This window comes from Nasonia vitripennis, chromosome 3, assembly GCF_009193385.2.
Source record: "Nasonia vitripennis strain AsymCx chromosome 3, Nvit_psr_1.1, whole genome shotgun sequence".
Classification (NCBI taxonomy): domain Eukaryota; kingdom Metazoa; phylum Arthropoda; class Insecta; order Hymenoptera; family Pteromalidae; genus Nasonia; species Nasonia vitripennis.
In genome coordinates this window covers 3919144-3934243 of record NC_045759.1, presented here as the reverse complement: position 1 = coordinate 3934243, position 15100 = coordinate 3919144, and the positions used below count along the sequence as shown (strand labels likewise).

The window sequence follows — 15100 nt, the reverse complement described above, 5'->3', positions numbered from 1 at the left end:
GCGAAATTTGAATGCACGGAACGTTGATCAACGTGATACTGGGAATAGCTCTTAGTAGTCTTTGATCGGGGAAAAATAGCATAAGTTAGTTTAATGTGCAAGCAGGACTCAGAATGATGCTCTGAGTGGGCGTTTATTGGAATCTTAGTAGTACAACAAAAAAACTCAGAAATGAACTGATTTTTGTATCAGATGAATACGAGATACTGCGCGCAAATGTTGCTAAACAAGATGCATTTACATACCTTTTCAAAAACAAACCATTTGAAACAAAACGCAATGGCACACATACTGGTATCAATTAACTGGTAAATTAACGAGTTGCAACAATACATATTGTATCAAAAGTAAACAGTGAAAAACATCTGCCAGAGTAGGCTTAGTTTACAAACAGTACAAAATGGAGCAACGATTATGCAGCCGTTGTTTTCATGCCGCTAGGCACGTCAACGCCAGAAGCGAACATGTATATAGGTATACATTGATACGAACCGTAGCAATGAACGCAATCGATGACATCACAGAGATTTTTATAGGAGCGCGTATACGAACGCGAGGATGATTCATTTCGTACTTAATAGCCTTATATGCATGTACTTGTATGTGGGCTTTGATCATACTCGACTTTTTTTAAATAAATACACTAAGGCGTTCTAAATGGTATCAAAAAATGATCACAATAGTGGCATATTCGTGAGAGAAAATCATAATACTGAATTGTTCAAGAACTTAAAAGTATGTAAGGTAACTTATGAGACGCCTAATAGAGATTTTATGTATGGATTGTTCTTGGCTAGAATTTCGTCTCGTAAATCCGTTACTTTCTTCATCAGTTCCTCTTCTGATAGAGATTCTTCAAAGTCCTTGCATTTGTTCATGAATTCGCGAATAATTTGTTCACCATTCTATTAGATTAATAACAATAATAAAAAAAAAAAATTAAGTTCATAAAAATATTTCGTGTATCCGAATACAAATTATTTTTCACAAGATACTTACATTGATGATTTCCTTTTTCTTTTCCGGGTCATCAGATCCCTCGAAGACTATTCCTTGCAAATCTTCCAATTCAGTTTGCTTTTGCTTTGCAAACTAAAAAAGTGGTTACTAATAAATCATCGTTGAATGTCAATTTGATTAAAAAAAAAACGATACACATACCTCGATCACCTCTTCTGGAAAATCGGCCATTTTGGCAACGTGAATTCCAAAACTTTGATCGCATATACCAGGCTTGACTTTATACAAAAGTGTCAATTTATCTCCAACCATTGCCGTGACGTGGTAATTACTCGCAGTAGAAACGTCTTCAGCGAGCCTTGTAATTTCGTGAAAATGAGTAGCAAATAGGCAGTACGCTTTTACCTCCTTTGCCAAATGCCTGGCAAAGACAATGTAACGATGAATATTAATTTATTTTAAATATTTATTTAATTGACTGGGGTATTCAAAAACTTACTCTGCTATGGCCCATGCTATTCCGCAACCATCATAAGTCGATGTTCCTCTTCCCAATTCATCAATAATTACTAACGAATTAACAGTTGCTGTCTATAAATAAAAATACATCCACAGGTTGGTAACAAATTACTCGAACTCACAGAGGAAAGTTTTGTTTCTTACCCTTATAATTGCAGAGGTCTCAACCATTTCAGCCATGAAGGTGGAGAGTCCTTTGATTTGAGAGTCATCAGCTCCTATCCTAGCCAGAATAGAATCAAGTACAGAAATAGTAGCTTTTGTGCATGGCACAAAACTACCGATGTGTGCCATTAGAGCCGTGACGCCAATCGACCTGATGTAAGTACTTTTACCACCCATGTTAGGCCCAGTTACGATATGGAATCGATCATCTGAATCAAGAAACATTTTAAATCGTTCATCAAATCAAACGCACTTTTTTAAATCTTGAAGTATGAATGGTTTTTACCTTTAGTAAAATGTACATCATTTGCGATGTAATTGACTCCTTCTTGCATCTCTAAGCATGGATGTCTAGCCTGAACAAGATGTAGCACTTGCTCTTCACTGGGTAACATCTCTGGACGAACGTACGTCGTAAGTGCAGTTGCTGCTGCCATGGCAAAAGAATTGAGCACATCAAGAGTTGCGATGACTCCGGCAATCATTTTAATCGTTGGAACGTAGCCACCTATATTTTATCATAAAATAAGTATGGGTAATGCTTAAAAAAATGTAAGTAATGCCTGTTTAACACTGTATCTATTTTTGACAAACCTGCTGTATTTACGATTTCTGCTACTATGTTCTTCTGTTGGGAGGTGTAACTATCATAAGCAGTTGCATAAACATCGTTGAGGTCCTCCAACTTTTTATTCCTAAACCTAACGCCACCCTTAATGGAATCCAGTATTGTGTAGGATTTATTGTTTCTAAGAGACTTTTCTTCTTTTAAAGTGATCCGGAAGTGATAACCGTACTGAGGTGTTGTCTCAAGCTTAATCGATTTACCCGCTTCCATGCCTAGATCGTCGGCAGCTCTGCTCAGCAGCGATTTCATTTTAGCCTCATTCGAGTCCATGACGGATTTTAACTCTGCAAAAATACGTGTACTCGAATTTGAATTCATAAATTCTATATATTATAGGCCTGCATTAAATTCTACGTACCTTTCAACTCATCATCAAACTCTGGTTTTACGAGAAAATCGCCTTTGTCAGCAGCGTCTAAGTCAATCGTTTGCTCTGCCATCTGCTGAAATTTATCCATTTCTTCCAGATATTCTTTCAAGGGATCGAGGAGCATGGTTTTGACCGCAGCGTTGTCCGACACACTATTCAGTTTTTCGATTAAGCCTGGCAGGTTGGTCATGCACTGGTATATCCTGCACAAAAATTTAAGGAGATCAGTTATCTGGCTTGAACCGTTATTCCTCTCGCCTATGCACAACGTTGCGAGAAAGAAAATTATAAACTGAAAAAATGAACTTACTTGTAACACTCGTACAAGCCAGCCTTCTTCTTTGCCAGCTTCTTAGCCAACTGCTGAAGATCCGGTACTCTCCTTAAAAAATCTTCGCTCAATTCAGTGCTCAATGCTGAGTTATCCAAGAAAGTCCCGACAACCTCGTGTCTCTCCTTGATCAGCGCGAGGTCCTTCAGAGGTTGACGAATCCACTGGGCGAGCAAACGTCGACCCTGGGCCGTCCTGCACTTATCCAGTAAACCCAAGATGCTTGAGGTTGCGGCGTTACCGAACGTCGGGGCATCGGGACGTGGCTCTACGTTCAGGGCTTTTATAGCTGCGGCGTCTAAGCGAAGATAGCGACTGCGCTCTATTTCTTCGAGAGTGAATTGGTCCGCGCTGCCTCTGTCTTCAACGAGCTGTTTATTATTATTGATTAGTGCGGTATATGTGCAATGGTAATAAAAATAAAATCGATCCCACTATAATTAATATACTTACATTCAAATATCTGATAAGAGCAGCAGTGGCAGGCATAGCTAGCTGCATGTTCGTTTGAGATAGAGCCTGAGAATTGCGCTGCTGGCCTTTGTCAAATCGTAAAATAACGTTCAGGTCCGTAATAAGAGAATCCGTGCTAAACTCAGCTTTCTTCCTCGGTGTCACGAGAACGTTGTTCCTCTCCATCAACTATCGGACAATTAGCAAATCCCATCATCGTTAAATCGATCTACGTAGATAAAAATTATCTAACCAAGAAAGGTGATAGAGGTACCTCTTTAACAGCCTTAAAGTCTGGATTACTCTCACCACTCTGTAGTATGCACTCCTTCGGCTTCAAGGACACAACTATCCCCTCGAGATCCATGAAAGACTCGTCGTCTTTGAACTCGGACACCGCTATCGACGATTTTATCACATCGATGCAACAAATACCAACGACCTGCACGATCAAACCAACCCATAGTCAGAGTGAATGTAACGGTTACACACTAGTAGGGATAGATAGGAAAGATTTCAAGCACACCTTCGAGGAAGCTTCAGCGCTAAATTTGACGGCGATGACACCAGCCTCGACAGCCACTTCGCTGTTATTGAAGAGCATATCCTCGAACTGAGCTAGATTACCCGGTGAGCCTTTGTACTCGACGATCCAGTCCTGATTCTTATGCGAGCCTCGATTCACGTAGACCTCCACGCGGTACTGCTTGACCAGCAAGAGGTCCCTTACGAAGGTCTCGAAGTTGTTCTTGTTCAGGATAACGCCGTCGATCTTGTTGTGCTCTGTTGGAGCGGATCAGATACTTAGTAGTCATGAGTGAAGAAAGTATTTCAAAAAATAATAATTTTTTTTTTTTTTTTTTTTTTTTATAACCTGGGCCGATCTTCTTGCAGACGGACGTAGTCTTGAACACCTCCTGCGCAGCGAACAAGGCATCGCTTCCGTGCAGTGTGTAATAGTCCGACCTGTTGAAGAACCTTATGGTACTACTCGGTTTCTGAAACAGAAGAAAACAAACTTATTAGAAAATTACTCGTAATTTACAAAAATTTCATCACACCTTAGTAGACTCGTTTATCGCAGAAAGTATATGGTGTACTCAACGTTACGTAAAGTTCAAAGCTCCTCGACATTATGCAAAGCTCGTAGTTTACAACGTAATTTGTAATCGTCGTGAATTTTTTCAAATCAGCGATATAATCGCATCTATTGATGAATAAAGGGATGATTATCGCTGTGAGAGTTTGTAGAATGCAATGTGCTCGCAAGATAGAGAAAGTGCAGTGATTAGGCCTTTCATCGTCCTTATGAGAATATAAACAGAAGTTATTCTCAGAAACATAGATGCACGTGTTTTTAAAGAATAAATCATTACTGCGAGACCTTGAAAGGGCGTATTTTTCAAACCGATAATTTCGGACGTTAAACGCGCCGATACAATTTTTCATGCGAATCAGACACTGCGCACGAGATAGCTTCTTCACACGCAAAGTCGTATCAATCGCTCGGACAAACCGTAACATTTTTAATAAGCCATTTCTCGCGCTGATGCTCGACGAAAGCTGATTGATGTCAAGGACGTCGAATCTCAGGTTTGATTCCGCCTGGCATTCGGTCTACGGATATCGAACAACGCTAGTTTTACAGAAATAAAATAATTTATATTTAGTTCCATCGAGACTGTCATATCATAATACTCGCTATCGAGCTGAAATATAGATAAAAAAGAAATTTTCCTCTCTATTTCGTTAATCTCGCACAACGAGACTGACATATCGTTCAGTCAAAATGACCGAAAATCGTATAATCGTCTTCAAAGCGGATAGAACAGCTTTCGGGGTTAACCCAACACGCGCGAAAATCCGTCCAGTTGTAAAAAGAGAGAAGACGATTTCTAGGTACGCAGACAACAATTTCATTGCGTCTTCTCTCGATTCTAATAAACTCGATAAACGTAGAGGTCGTGCGCCTATCGCGAGGTCAGGCGCCATCGGGTTCCTCTTTCATAGAAATGTAGAAGCATTGGATACGGAGATACGGTTTCCCGAAACCGGCAAAAAAACCGCGACGTCGTTCATTCAGAGATTTTGCGACACGCGCACGCGTATCAATCCTTATAGTTTAGCGTTAATCGTATATAAATTATCACAACTATACAATGCTGTGTCCTCAATAATAAAAAGTCGCGTGAATCGAGGGTCGACGAGAAAGAGGGAAAAGCCGCGATAGCGATTCTGGGAATCGGTTTATATATATTATAATCTATATAATTGGACTGACTGACGGCCTCTCGACGTAAACATTTTTTCAATTATTTATTAGCTGTACGATTTCGTCACATGCGAGTTGTACGAACCCTTTCCAATCCAGAGCGTGGGGTATGTGTTTTGGTTAAAAAAAAAAAAAAAAAAAAGAGGGCAAACCAGCAAACGCTATATTTCGAGCATTAGATTCTCAAACTCTCGCTCTATATCTTTAACGAAGCGCTATCATATACGACTTATCAAACATAGTGACGTCCTACAATAGCACAACAGAATCATTCGGAGAACCAATTGTTTTTCAGGCAGATCGATGACGCCCTCGGTTTCACGACCAAAAATAAATCAATTCTCTCATTGATGTCAAGTGACGAAAAATTTTCAGCCCGCGCCTTTAAGCCGCGAGAAAAATTTGTTTACCGCAGCCGCGACGACAAACGAGAGATATATCATAGCGATGTAAGGTCAGAGGCCGCATCCCTGAGAGAAGGTTCGGCCTATTGGTGCCGAAAGTAGGGTATCGCGGCGAGTGTAAGACAGGCGGAAAAACGAGTACATATGGGAGACGCTTCTTTCTCGAGATTAATGCCGCTTATTGCTGGCGTTTATTTACGGAATCGTATACTGTATATTGCGAGCTGGTTTTTCAGGGCGTTGATTGCAATTATTTGGCTCGGTTATGCAAGATTCGTTGAAAATGTCAAAAAAGGAATCGATCTCTCAGAACTCGGCTCTCCGGGAAATTCTCTACGCGAATCTCGACCTCGCGCGACTATAGCGCAGAGATCTCGATCATTATGCAATTCTGGAAATCCGCTAATCCTTATTTAGATTCGCGCGACTGATGCGCGCGTGTGTGTCATTCACGAGACGACGCGAGGCGATAAACATTGTGCACCCGCACATCCTTGTTGAACGATTTTTACTCAGCAAATTACGCGGTAGAGAATCAAGGCTGTGTCTATGAGTTTTCTTCGCTTTTGCGCCCACTGCTTGTTGCAAAGTGTGCTTATAGCTTTCGGATTCGATGATTCACTCGTCGTACATCGTTTGAATAATTTTTTATCCAAGTTTTAGAATTAAAAAAAAAATATATATGTTTGAATGACCTGTAGCTGTGTAAAATGGAGGAAAAACATGACCAGTCCATACAAATGAAGTCTACGTGACGAGACGTTTCAGACACTTGTTTGCATGCACGGATGCGTGAAAGGCGCGTTAGCGCAAGACGATATTATGCTTTTCGCGCTATAAATACTAGTTCGAGATAAATCGGTTTTCTTCTCTCTCTCTCTCTCTCTTCCATTGTCTACGATAGGATCGAGAGGGAGTTACTTTGCGAATAACAAAGTTTGCAATGTTTCGCGCAGAGATTAATATTTTCTACGTTATTTCACGCTTTGATCGACTTATGCTTCGTTAAAAAACGACTTTATTACATCTAAGTTTTCCGAGGAAGAGAGATCTATTTCAAGTCTTTTTTATGAACGCTTGAAAAGAAAACAGAGTTGTAGGCGTCGTTAGGATTATTTATATCAATTGCGACAGACGTGACTAATCGTATTATTCGCGTCAATTATTCGATTAGTCGACGAAAGGTGGGTGTACTTTGGCATAAAAGAAGAACGAGAAAAAGATGCACCGCAATATTTTCAAGAAATTTGTTTAAACAATCCGCGTGTGTTATAAATTTAAAATATAATAAGAGCAACCATTTTATTTAAAATAAAATAAAAAGGAACGTTTACTAAAATCGTTTTCATTCGCGCGTGTAGTTAAGTTCTCCATGAATCGTCCGTTTTATATCTCGCCAGTCGTGAAAAGGTTTATTTTAAAATCGATATAAATAAACACTATAGTCAGTTTGTTTCTGCGCCGAAAAGAGTGGATTTCGTCACTGTTGACTTCCCGCGGAGCTTAATATTCTGTGGTGTATTGACCCACGCCTTCATTTAAACAATTTCGTGAATATTGTACCCCGTGTTTTTTTTTTTTTTTTTAACAACCGTTTGCGCAGAATAATCCAAGCCCAAGTTGAAGTGTCTTATTCATACGTTCGAAGGCAGCAGCTCTTCTCGAGAATACACTTGTCGCGTGCATATAAGTCTCCGTCCGTATCGAATGGAGCAAGCGTAAAAAAAATACAATGCCGATTGATTTTCCGAAAAAACATGCATCATCGTGTCAAGGTTGCCTGAAGATGAACACAGCAAAAACCAATCGAAACCACTAAAACTGACTAAAATTTCATTTTCCAAATTACAAAGCAATACGATATCTCGGCCAATTAACGCATGAAAAATCAAACAAACTCCTCGCTCTTTCGTGGAATCACGATAAATTATAAACTCTCGAGACGCAAACACTCGTGTATACGTAAAATACAGAAAGAAGAAGAAGAGGAGGAGGAGGCAGAGTGTGTGGCGGTGTGCACTTATCGGCGGCACGACTTGTAGAGGGAAAACCTTCAATGTCAGGGGGCATCCGCGGGAGAGGGAAGGGGAGCCCGGGGTTGAGAGCATAAATGATCCGCTGCTGACCGCCTGACTTACATGTCCGCGAGTCATCCGAGTGAGTGGATCTGTGGAAGAGTGCGAGGAAGCACACTTGGCTATACTGGCGCGCAACTGCGCTCGAACTTTGACCGACGGTCCTTTGGAAGAATAGGTACGATATTTCGCGTCGTTTTATTCGTGAGTATTAATTTTGGTGCTGCGTCGGTGCTATGTATATTTAGGTTGAGTTCAGTGCGGGAAAATCGGCTTATACGCGAGGTGGATTGCATGTGGGTGAGATTCGGTTGCGTGTGCGCGTGGAGAACTCGCATGTATTTTTTTAGAGTTTATTGTAACCTTTGGAGAAAAATATATTGCGATTGATGGGTCATTTTTATTTATTTTTAACAACGGATGAAGACATAGACATTTTTTTCGTATGTCTATTTTAAGCAAGTGTTTTAACATTTTTTTTTTTTTTATGGTAAATAGTTTCTTAGTAGTTTTGCTGAATTAATAATCAAGCGTGTTATGCAGAAACGCGATAAAATAAAATTAATCTCACTTCGCGCGAGAAAAAAAATTCAGATAAAATTATTGTGATTGCGAAAGGTCAGACTTGCGAAACCCTTTATCATTTAGTGCACACGTGCCGCGCGTATAAGCTTGAGATCAGAATAGTAAATGAACTATTTCAAAATACGGTAACGATTATTCGGAATAGATTTCTTCATATTACAATACCATCTTTTTTATTCTATTTTCAGAGACCGACGAAAACACTAACCCCAAGCCGAATCCCATAACAACCACAAAATGCTCGCTCTGGTGCTAGCAGCGGTGCTGGTAGCGCAAGCGGTTCAGGGAGCTCCGACCAACTGTGGTGAGCTCTGCGATCAAACCACGGGTTCCTACGGCCAGTCCTGGGGCTCGCACAGCAGCTACTCCAAGCAATCGAGGTATGGTTCGCACCAAAGCTACTCGAGTGGCTCGAGAGGTCTCGGTGCCACCGGTGGCCGTCTCGAGACCCTCGACGAGAACGCCGTCATTGGCACACCTGGACTCGATCGCCCGGGCACCTGGCAGGACGAGAAGCACTACGTCACCGACGACGGCAAGGGAGAGATGAACTACCGCGCTGGTCAGACCGTGACCAACAACGGATTCTCCAAGTACGCCTCCCACAGCTACAGATACGGAAGCCACGACTCCCACGCTCCGCTGTCCAACTCGCAGATCCTGAGCACCTCCGAGTTCAACAGCGAGCTGCAGAACATTCGCAGCCGCATCGCCAACTTCATGGGCAGCTTCAACCTGGGCTCTGGCTCCCTCATCAACTCTAACACCCTTGAGGACTTCAAGCACAATGCCAATCTGATCACCACTCAGTTCAACGACGTCTGCAGCCAGTTGGACGTGAACAGCTCGATGTATCAGCAGATGCAGCAGGAGTTACAGCAGTTCTTGCGTCAGAGCGAAGAACGTCAACGTCAGATGGAGGCCACCATTTTCCAGACCGCTTCAACCACGAGCACTGCTACCCACGGCTCAATCCATCGCTATCCCGTTGAAAGCAGACCCGCATCCGTTGTGAGGCCAGACGAGAACGCCATCTTTATTCAACAGCAGCAGCAGCGCATCGAAGAGGAGATTTCCCAGATCCAGAACCAGATCAACTCCTTCTACTCAACCTTCAACCGTGTCGACAGCGATGTCAAGTTCGAAGAGAACCTCAACACCGAGGTCAACGTCATCACTCAGAAGCTCATCGATCTGAATCTGCAAGCTGAGCAGAATCAGTCCCAGCGTCAGAGGATCGAGAACATGAAGAATCGGTACGAGGCGTACGTCTCGTCGATCCGAGCAAGGATCGAGGAGCAGGTGCGACGCAACCAAGAGGAGGAAGTCAAGCGTCAGCAGAGACTGCAGGAGATTGAAAATGAAAGGATCAGATTGGAAAACGCCGAGCAAGCAAAGCAGGCTCAGTTGCGCTTGGAAACAGAACGTCTGCGTCAACAAGAACTAGAGGCTGAACGTCAGCGCCATGCTGCTGAGAAGAGACGTTTAGAGGCGGAGGCTGAGAGCCGCAGACGTCTGCAGGCTTTGGAAGCTGAAAAACAGAAGATTGAAAATGATAAAATCAACGCCGAGGAGAGGAGACGCCAGACCGAGAAGCTGCAAATTCAACTTGATCAGCAGCAGCAACATCTGCAACAGTTGCAAGCCGTCCAGACGACCAGGCCTCAAGTGACTGGATCAGTCCAGGTATCCGGTACTTCATCGCTTCATCATACAGTGTCCGGATCATACGGTAGCACTGGAAGCATCGGTTCAACTGGCTCGTATGGCAGCACTGGAAGCATCGGTTCAACTGGCTCGTATGGCAGCACTGGAAGCACCGGTTCAACTGGCTCGTATGGCAGCACTGGAAGCAGCGGTACCTCTGGATCATACACCAGACCTCAACCATTACACATCGATCTGACTGCTGCCGTGAATCGTCTGCAGCAAGATTTTAATAGGATTCAGAACGAAGTGAACAAATTCAACACCTACACCATGAGACTTACGGCCGACAACAAGGTCAATATCGTCAACGAGGCCAAGCAGAGGTACGATCAGTTGCACCAGAACTTGGAGAACATCTGCAATCAAAGCAGCAGATACAACAACCAGAACCTCCTGAACAGCGCTCAAGAGCTGCAGCGTCACTTCGAGTCGCTCTACCAGAAATTCCAAAACGAGGCTGCCAGAACGATAAGCTCCGACTCCCAGGTTTCGGTTTCCGGTGGATACACGTCCTCCAGCTCCTACGGAGCCTCGGGAAGTCACCACGTTGTACACCAGCCTAAGATCACCAACGTCGAGTACTCGCACGAGAAGTCGACGGAGGTTGAAATCGGTTCGTCCAGAAGACCAGCCCAGCATTACGCATCAGGCTCTGGATACAGCCAGTCATCCGGTTACAAATCAGGTTACGGAGCTAGTGCCGACGACATCTACAGAACCGGTGCCATAGACCTCGGTGGCAGTGGATACTCCGGTGGCGTCGACTGCGTAGAACAGCAGGCTGGACAACCCTGCATCATACCGCCTAGGAGAAACCGCAGGAACGTCGGAGGTAAATAGAGTCGAGACGATCAGTGGTGGTGACAAGGACCATGCGACAGACTGAGAGAATTTTTTGTAGCATTGATTTTATAGAGTAGCGCTTTAGAAGATTCTCTCGTTGCAGAAACGCGTGTAGTGTCATACTAATGAAGTAATAACGACTATTGTAAATCGCAGTATATATTATATACGTCGACAATGTAATGTCCGTGTTCTGTGCCGAAGTATTCTCGTTTCTTTTCTTTTCTTTTTTTTAATTCTTGCTTTTTATCACGATGTATAGCTTCTGTACAACCGCTGACGTTTTAGCCGAATTTTGTCATACATTTGTAAACGGTCGAGACTTCGCCATTAACAAGTAACTCATTCAATTGACAACGCATCGACCCTCACGCTTAATTTAGACGAATTTATATGTTTGTAAATTTTTTTATAAGGTTTATCAATAAAAACATGTTACATTATCATTTCACATATGGCGCTTCCACTTATTTCGTTATCCGTCCACACTGCTTTTTCCATATGGTACATTTCAGGTGATTAATAAACATGTAACTGAACAGTAGATACTCAAAATTCATGGGTGTATATTTATTCATCTAATGGAAATCATAGCGTGTATCGTCCATAATGAATCACAGGCAAGTTTTTTTTTAATAATTATTTTATAATCGTTTTAACACACTTTGACTTCACTTCTCGTATTGTTGTGATCGTTAATCAGTTTCTCCCGAACAATAGCTTGTAGAAGAAAATAAAGCATCGGCAAAGTTACTATTATTTTATAAAAAATGAATCATGTGTTTCAGACTACGGCCCGAATTTTGATCAGCCAGAAGACTACTCTCAAAAGTACGTTCTTCCATCCTTAGACGACTACCAATACACCGGTCGCGCCGAACTTCCTCGAGACCATCAGCCCACAAGGAACAGTCAATACAATCGGCAAAGTGGAAGTCGCGGGGCCGATTTGATGAGGCAACAAGGAGAGGTCGATGACTATTATTATAGAAGAGGTCAGCCAGAATCTGAGAATCTGAATCAGCAACATGTAAATTACGGCCAGAACGAGGACTTGGACTCGCTGCAAAGGCCGAGAAGCCAAGACGTCGATGTGTTTGGTCACAGGACTGTAGGACGTGGTCAGTCGGGATCTGCTCACCAAACCGGCGAGTTTACCCTCGAAAAGAGTGGATTCAACGATTATAACAAGCCAACCGAAAGATCTAATTCGAACGTTTTTATGACAACATCTAGGAGTGCGTATGGACACTCGCAACGCGAATCGGACGACCTCACTCTGCAGAACAGCGGATTCAATGATTATCCAAGCGGATCAACAGAACATCCACGGCGAGTCAAGCCAATCAGAAACTATGGACACTCGGGATCTCAAGATTTCACTCTTGAGAACAGTGGTTTCAACGATGGAGTGAGACCATTGGCTTCTGGAAACTTGCAACTAAGTCAGCAGACTGAAGATCTGACTCAGCAGCAAAACAGTTTTGCCAATTCTGCTGTACTCGAAAGACTGGATGACTTTGGGGTTGGTGATCTGACACAACAGGCAGCCAGCCAAATTGAATTTGGGCCTGAGAGTCAGGTGGGAAGAGGCTTCTCTTCTCAAAATGCAGCTAAACCAGAGAGATACAGCTCTAACAATCAGAATAACTCGCAGCAAGGAGGACGCAGGAATGAGCATCCCACTGGACAGTACATTGAAAATTTGTCTCAACAGCATCAGCAGCCTTTTGATAATACACAAGAATTTGGGTCTGATCAATCTGGTAGATATATTGAAAGTGCTGACAGTCAAACTGAAAGAAGCTACACAAGTGCAGAGAACCAGGGATATATTTCCACTATTCGACCCACTGTTAGACCAGCACCAAAGCCTGTGCCAAGATACTCCAGACCCTGGCAAGTCAACAATATTAACAATATCAAACCACAACAAGTAGAAAGTGAGCAGAGATCCAGTGAAAATATAAATGCAGGTATTGAACAATCTTCTACTCCAAAAAGTGTCAAGCCTCTAAGCAGAGGAGATTTACCTGGACAGTCAGAACCAACTACGTCAGAATCCACCACGCCATCGATCTATGACAACATCCCAGTAACAACTGAAAGGCTAAGCACCACTCCAAAACCATACGATGATTTTGATTTTGGACAACATGGACAGTCTGGTGGAGCTTATCATTTCAATCAGCATCATAGTTTTCGTCATAATTTCTCATATACTCAAAACTCTAATTATTTCAACCAGCAAGGCAGTAACACTGATTTAGGTCAAACTATCCAAAATCCTTTAAGTCAACTTGAGACCCAATCACAGACTAATGGATATGGTCTAGACCAGCAATCTACATATAAATTCCGTGAAGAACAATCAAGACATTCCAGATTTGAGCAAACATCGTCAACTAATTATGACTTGAATCCTATAAACTTTGAAAATAGTCAATCATTACAATCTACAAGCCAAAGTGTTTTCAATCAGCAAACTCAGTTTCCATCATTCGAGCAATCTGGTCAATATGGATTTGAACAACAGGAAACTAATCAAAGATCAGAAGATCTCTTAGCTGCTGGTGTAATACCATTAGATGAAAGAAGGCCACTTGATACTTGGCAGGAGAATACTACATCACCAACATTTTGGAAGAAGATAGGTCAGAAGTTATCACACTCATATGACAAGGCCAAAGAGAAGGCAAAGAATATCTTTGGTTGAGATTAGAGCACATGGCAAGCATAACAAGTGTTGCTTACAATCTATTTGCTTGTTATAACTTGACTGTGTGATTACATTAATTTCCACACATGCGTAATAAATCAGAATCATGTATATTTGTCATTATTTCACCCGCAAGGCCTAATTTAAATTTAGTAATAAGTTGTTATTGAATCTTTTGATTGAGTATTAACTAAGCTTAAATCTACGCTCTGTGCATGAACTCAATAGTCATCTTTTTCATGTATGTACACATGCATGTGTGTTTAGTTGTACAACTGTATTCTTAATTCAATGTTAGCAATGATATACCAAGAACAAATAAACAAAATGAAATGCATACCTCTGGCAAACTCTTGAAGAATCTGACGAATCCCTGCTGGGTCGCCGAATCTGTAAATCAAAGCACGCAATAAAGCATTTTTTATGTCTAACAGCATCGCATATCGCAGGTTATAAAATGGCATATATCTACGAACCCATGTCAAACTGTTGCTTCGGTTGTACAGCCATTTTCGCTGGACGTTAATTAAACTGCGATTAATATGTGAAATAAAAGTACTCGATTTATACCAGTCTTCTCTTTCGTAAAAATCGCATCAACGTTTTTCCACAACAAAGAACTCGAACGTGCTCTCTTTTTCCTCGATCCTGCAGCTACTCTGGTTTCCCGCGCGCGCAACCGAATCTGATAAGGTAAGGTTAGATCACGCTTGGATTAGCTTCGCGCGTGCGCGAAACGATTTTGTTCAGTTTACGGTCGACCTCGTGCGAGTGCATGTGTTTTTATAGTTAGTGAACCTTCAAAAGTGAAAATTTTGATTATTTTTTTTTGAGTTTCGTTATTTGAGTTTAGTGCTCTTTGATTGAAAATGTCGAAAAAAAGAAAGGGAAAGAATGAACAAAAACAAATGTCCAAACCGAAGCAGACGAATTTGAAGGGTGTAAACAAACATGAAAAAACAAAGTTCAAACACACTGCTAAACAGTCTAAAATAAAAAACAAACAGAACATTAAGAATAATGTTTTATCAAAGTCTAAGAGTAAACAGAATATCAAAGATAACGT

The 15100-nt window shown here is 41.9% G+C and overlaps 3 protein-coding genes across 3 annotated transcripts; 2 read left to right on the top strand and 1 right to left on the bottom strand.

Moving 5' to 3' along the window:
* Window positions 1–93: 93 nt before the first annotated feature.
* Window positions 94–14591, bottom strand: Msh2 (mutS homolog 2). The gene is made up of 15 exons (NM_001161492.1): window positions 14511–14591; window positions 14375–14424; window positions 4301–4424; window positions 3953–4209; window positions 3701–3868; window positions 3427–3615; window positions 2953–3344; window positions 2631–2845; window positions 2239–2556; window positions 1931–2152; window positions 1624–1853; window positions 1460–1551; window positions 1162–1381; window positions 1000–1092; window positions 94–905 (listed from the first exon to the last, which is right to left on the bottom strand). Exons 1-15 carry the CDS (start codon window positions 14542–14544, stop codon window positions 750–752), a joined length of 2760 nt encoding a protein of 919 aa, NP_001154964.1. The 5' UTR covers window positions 14545–14591; the 3' UTR covers window positions 94–749.
* LOC100301994 (uncharacterized) lies at window positions 8255–11768 on the top strand. Its single transcript, NM_001185111.1, has 2 exons — window positions 8255–8355; window positions 8951–11768. The coding sequence occupies exon 2, from the start codon at window positions 9000–9002 to the stop codon at window positions 11310–11312; it is 2313 nt and encodes a 770-aa protein (NP_001172040.1). The 5' UTR covers window positions 8255–8355; window positions 8951–8999; the 3' UTR covers window positions 11313–11768.
* On the top strand, window positions 12366–14598 carry LOC100301995 (uncharacterized). The gene is given in 1 exon segment (NM_001167688.1): window positions 12366–14598. A coding segment is annotated over 1 exon segment (1494 nt). The 5' UTR covers window positions 12366–12537; the 3' UTR covers window positions 14032–14598.
* Window positions 14599–15100: the final 502 nt, after the last annotated feature.

Excerpts from the sequence above, each read along its gene's own strand:
- LOC100301994 (NM_001185111.1), top strand. The coding sequence starts at position 9,000 with ATGCTCGCTCTGGTGCTAGCAGCGGTGCTGGTAGCGCAAGCGGTTCAG.
- Msh2 (NM_001161492.1), bottom strand. The coding sequence starts at position 14,544 with ATGGCTGTACAACCGAAGCAACAGTTTGACATGG. Across the intron at positions 14,425-14,510 it reads GAAGCAACAGTTTGACATGG|ATTCGGCGACCCAGCAGGGA; the intron begins GTTCGTAGATAT and ends TTTGATTTACAG. Across the intron at positions 1,854-1,930 it reads TGATGTACATTTTACTAAAG|ATGATCGATTCCATATCGTA; the intron begins GTAAAAACCATT and ends TTCTTGATTCAG.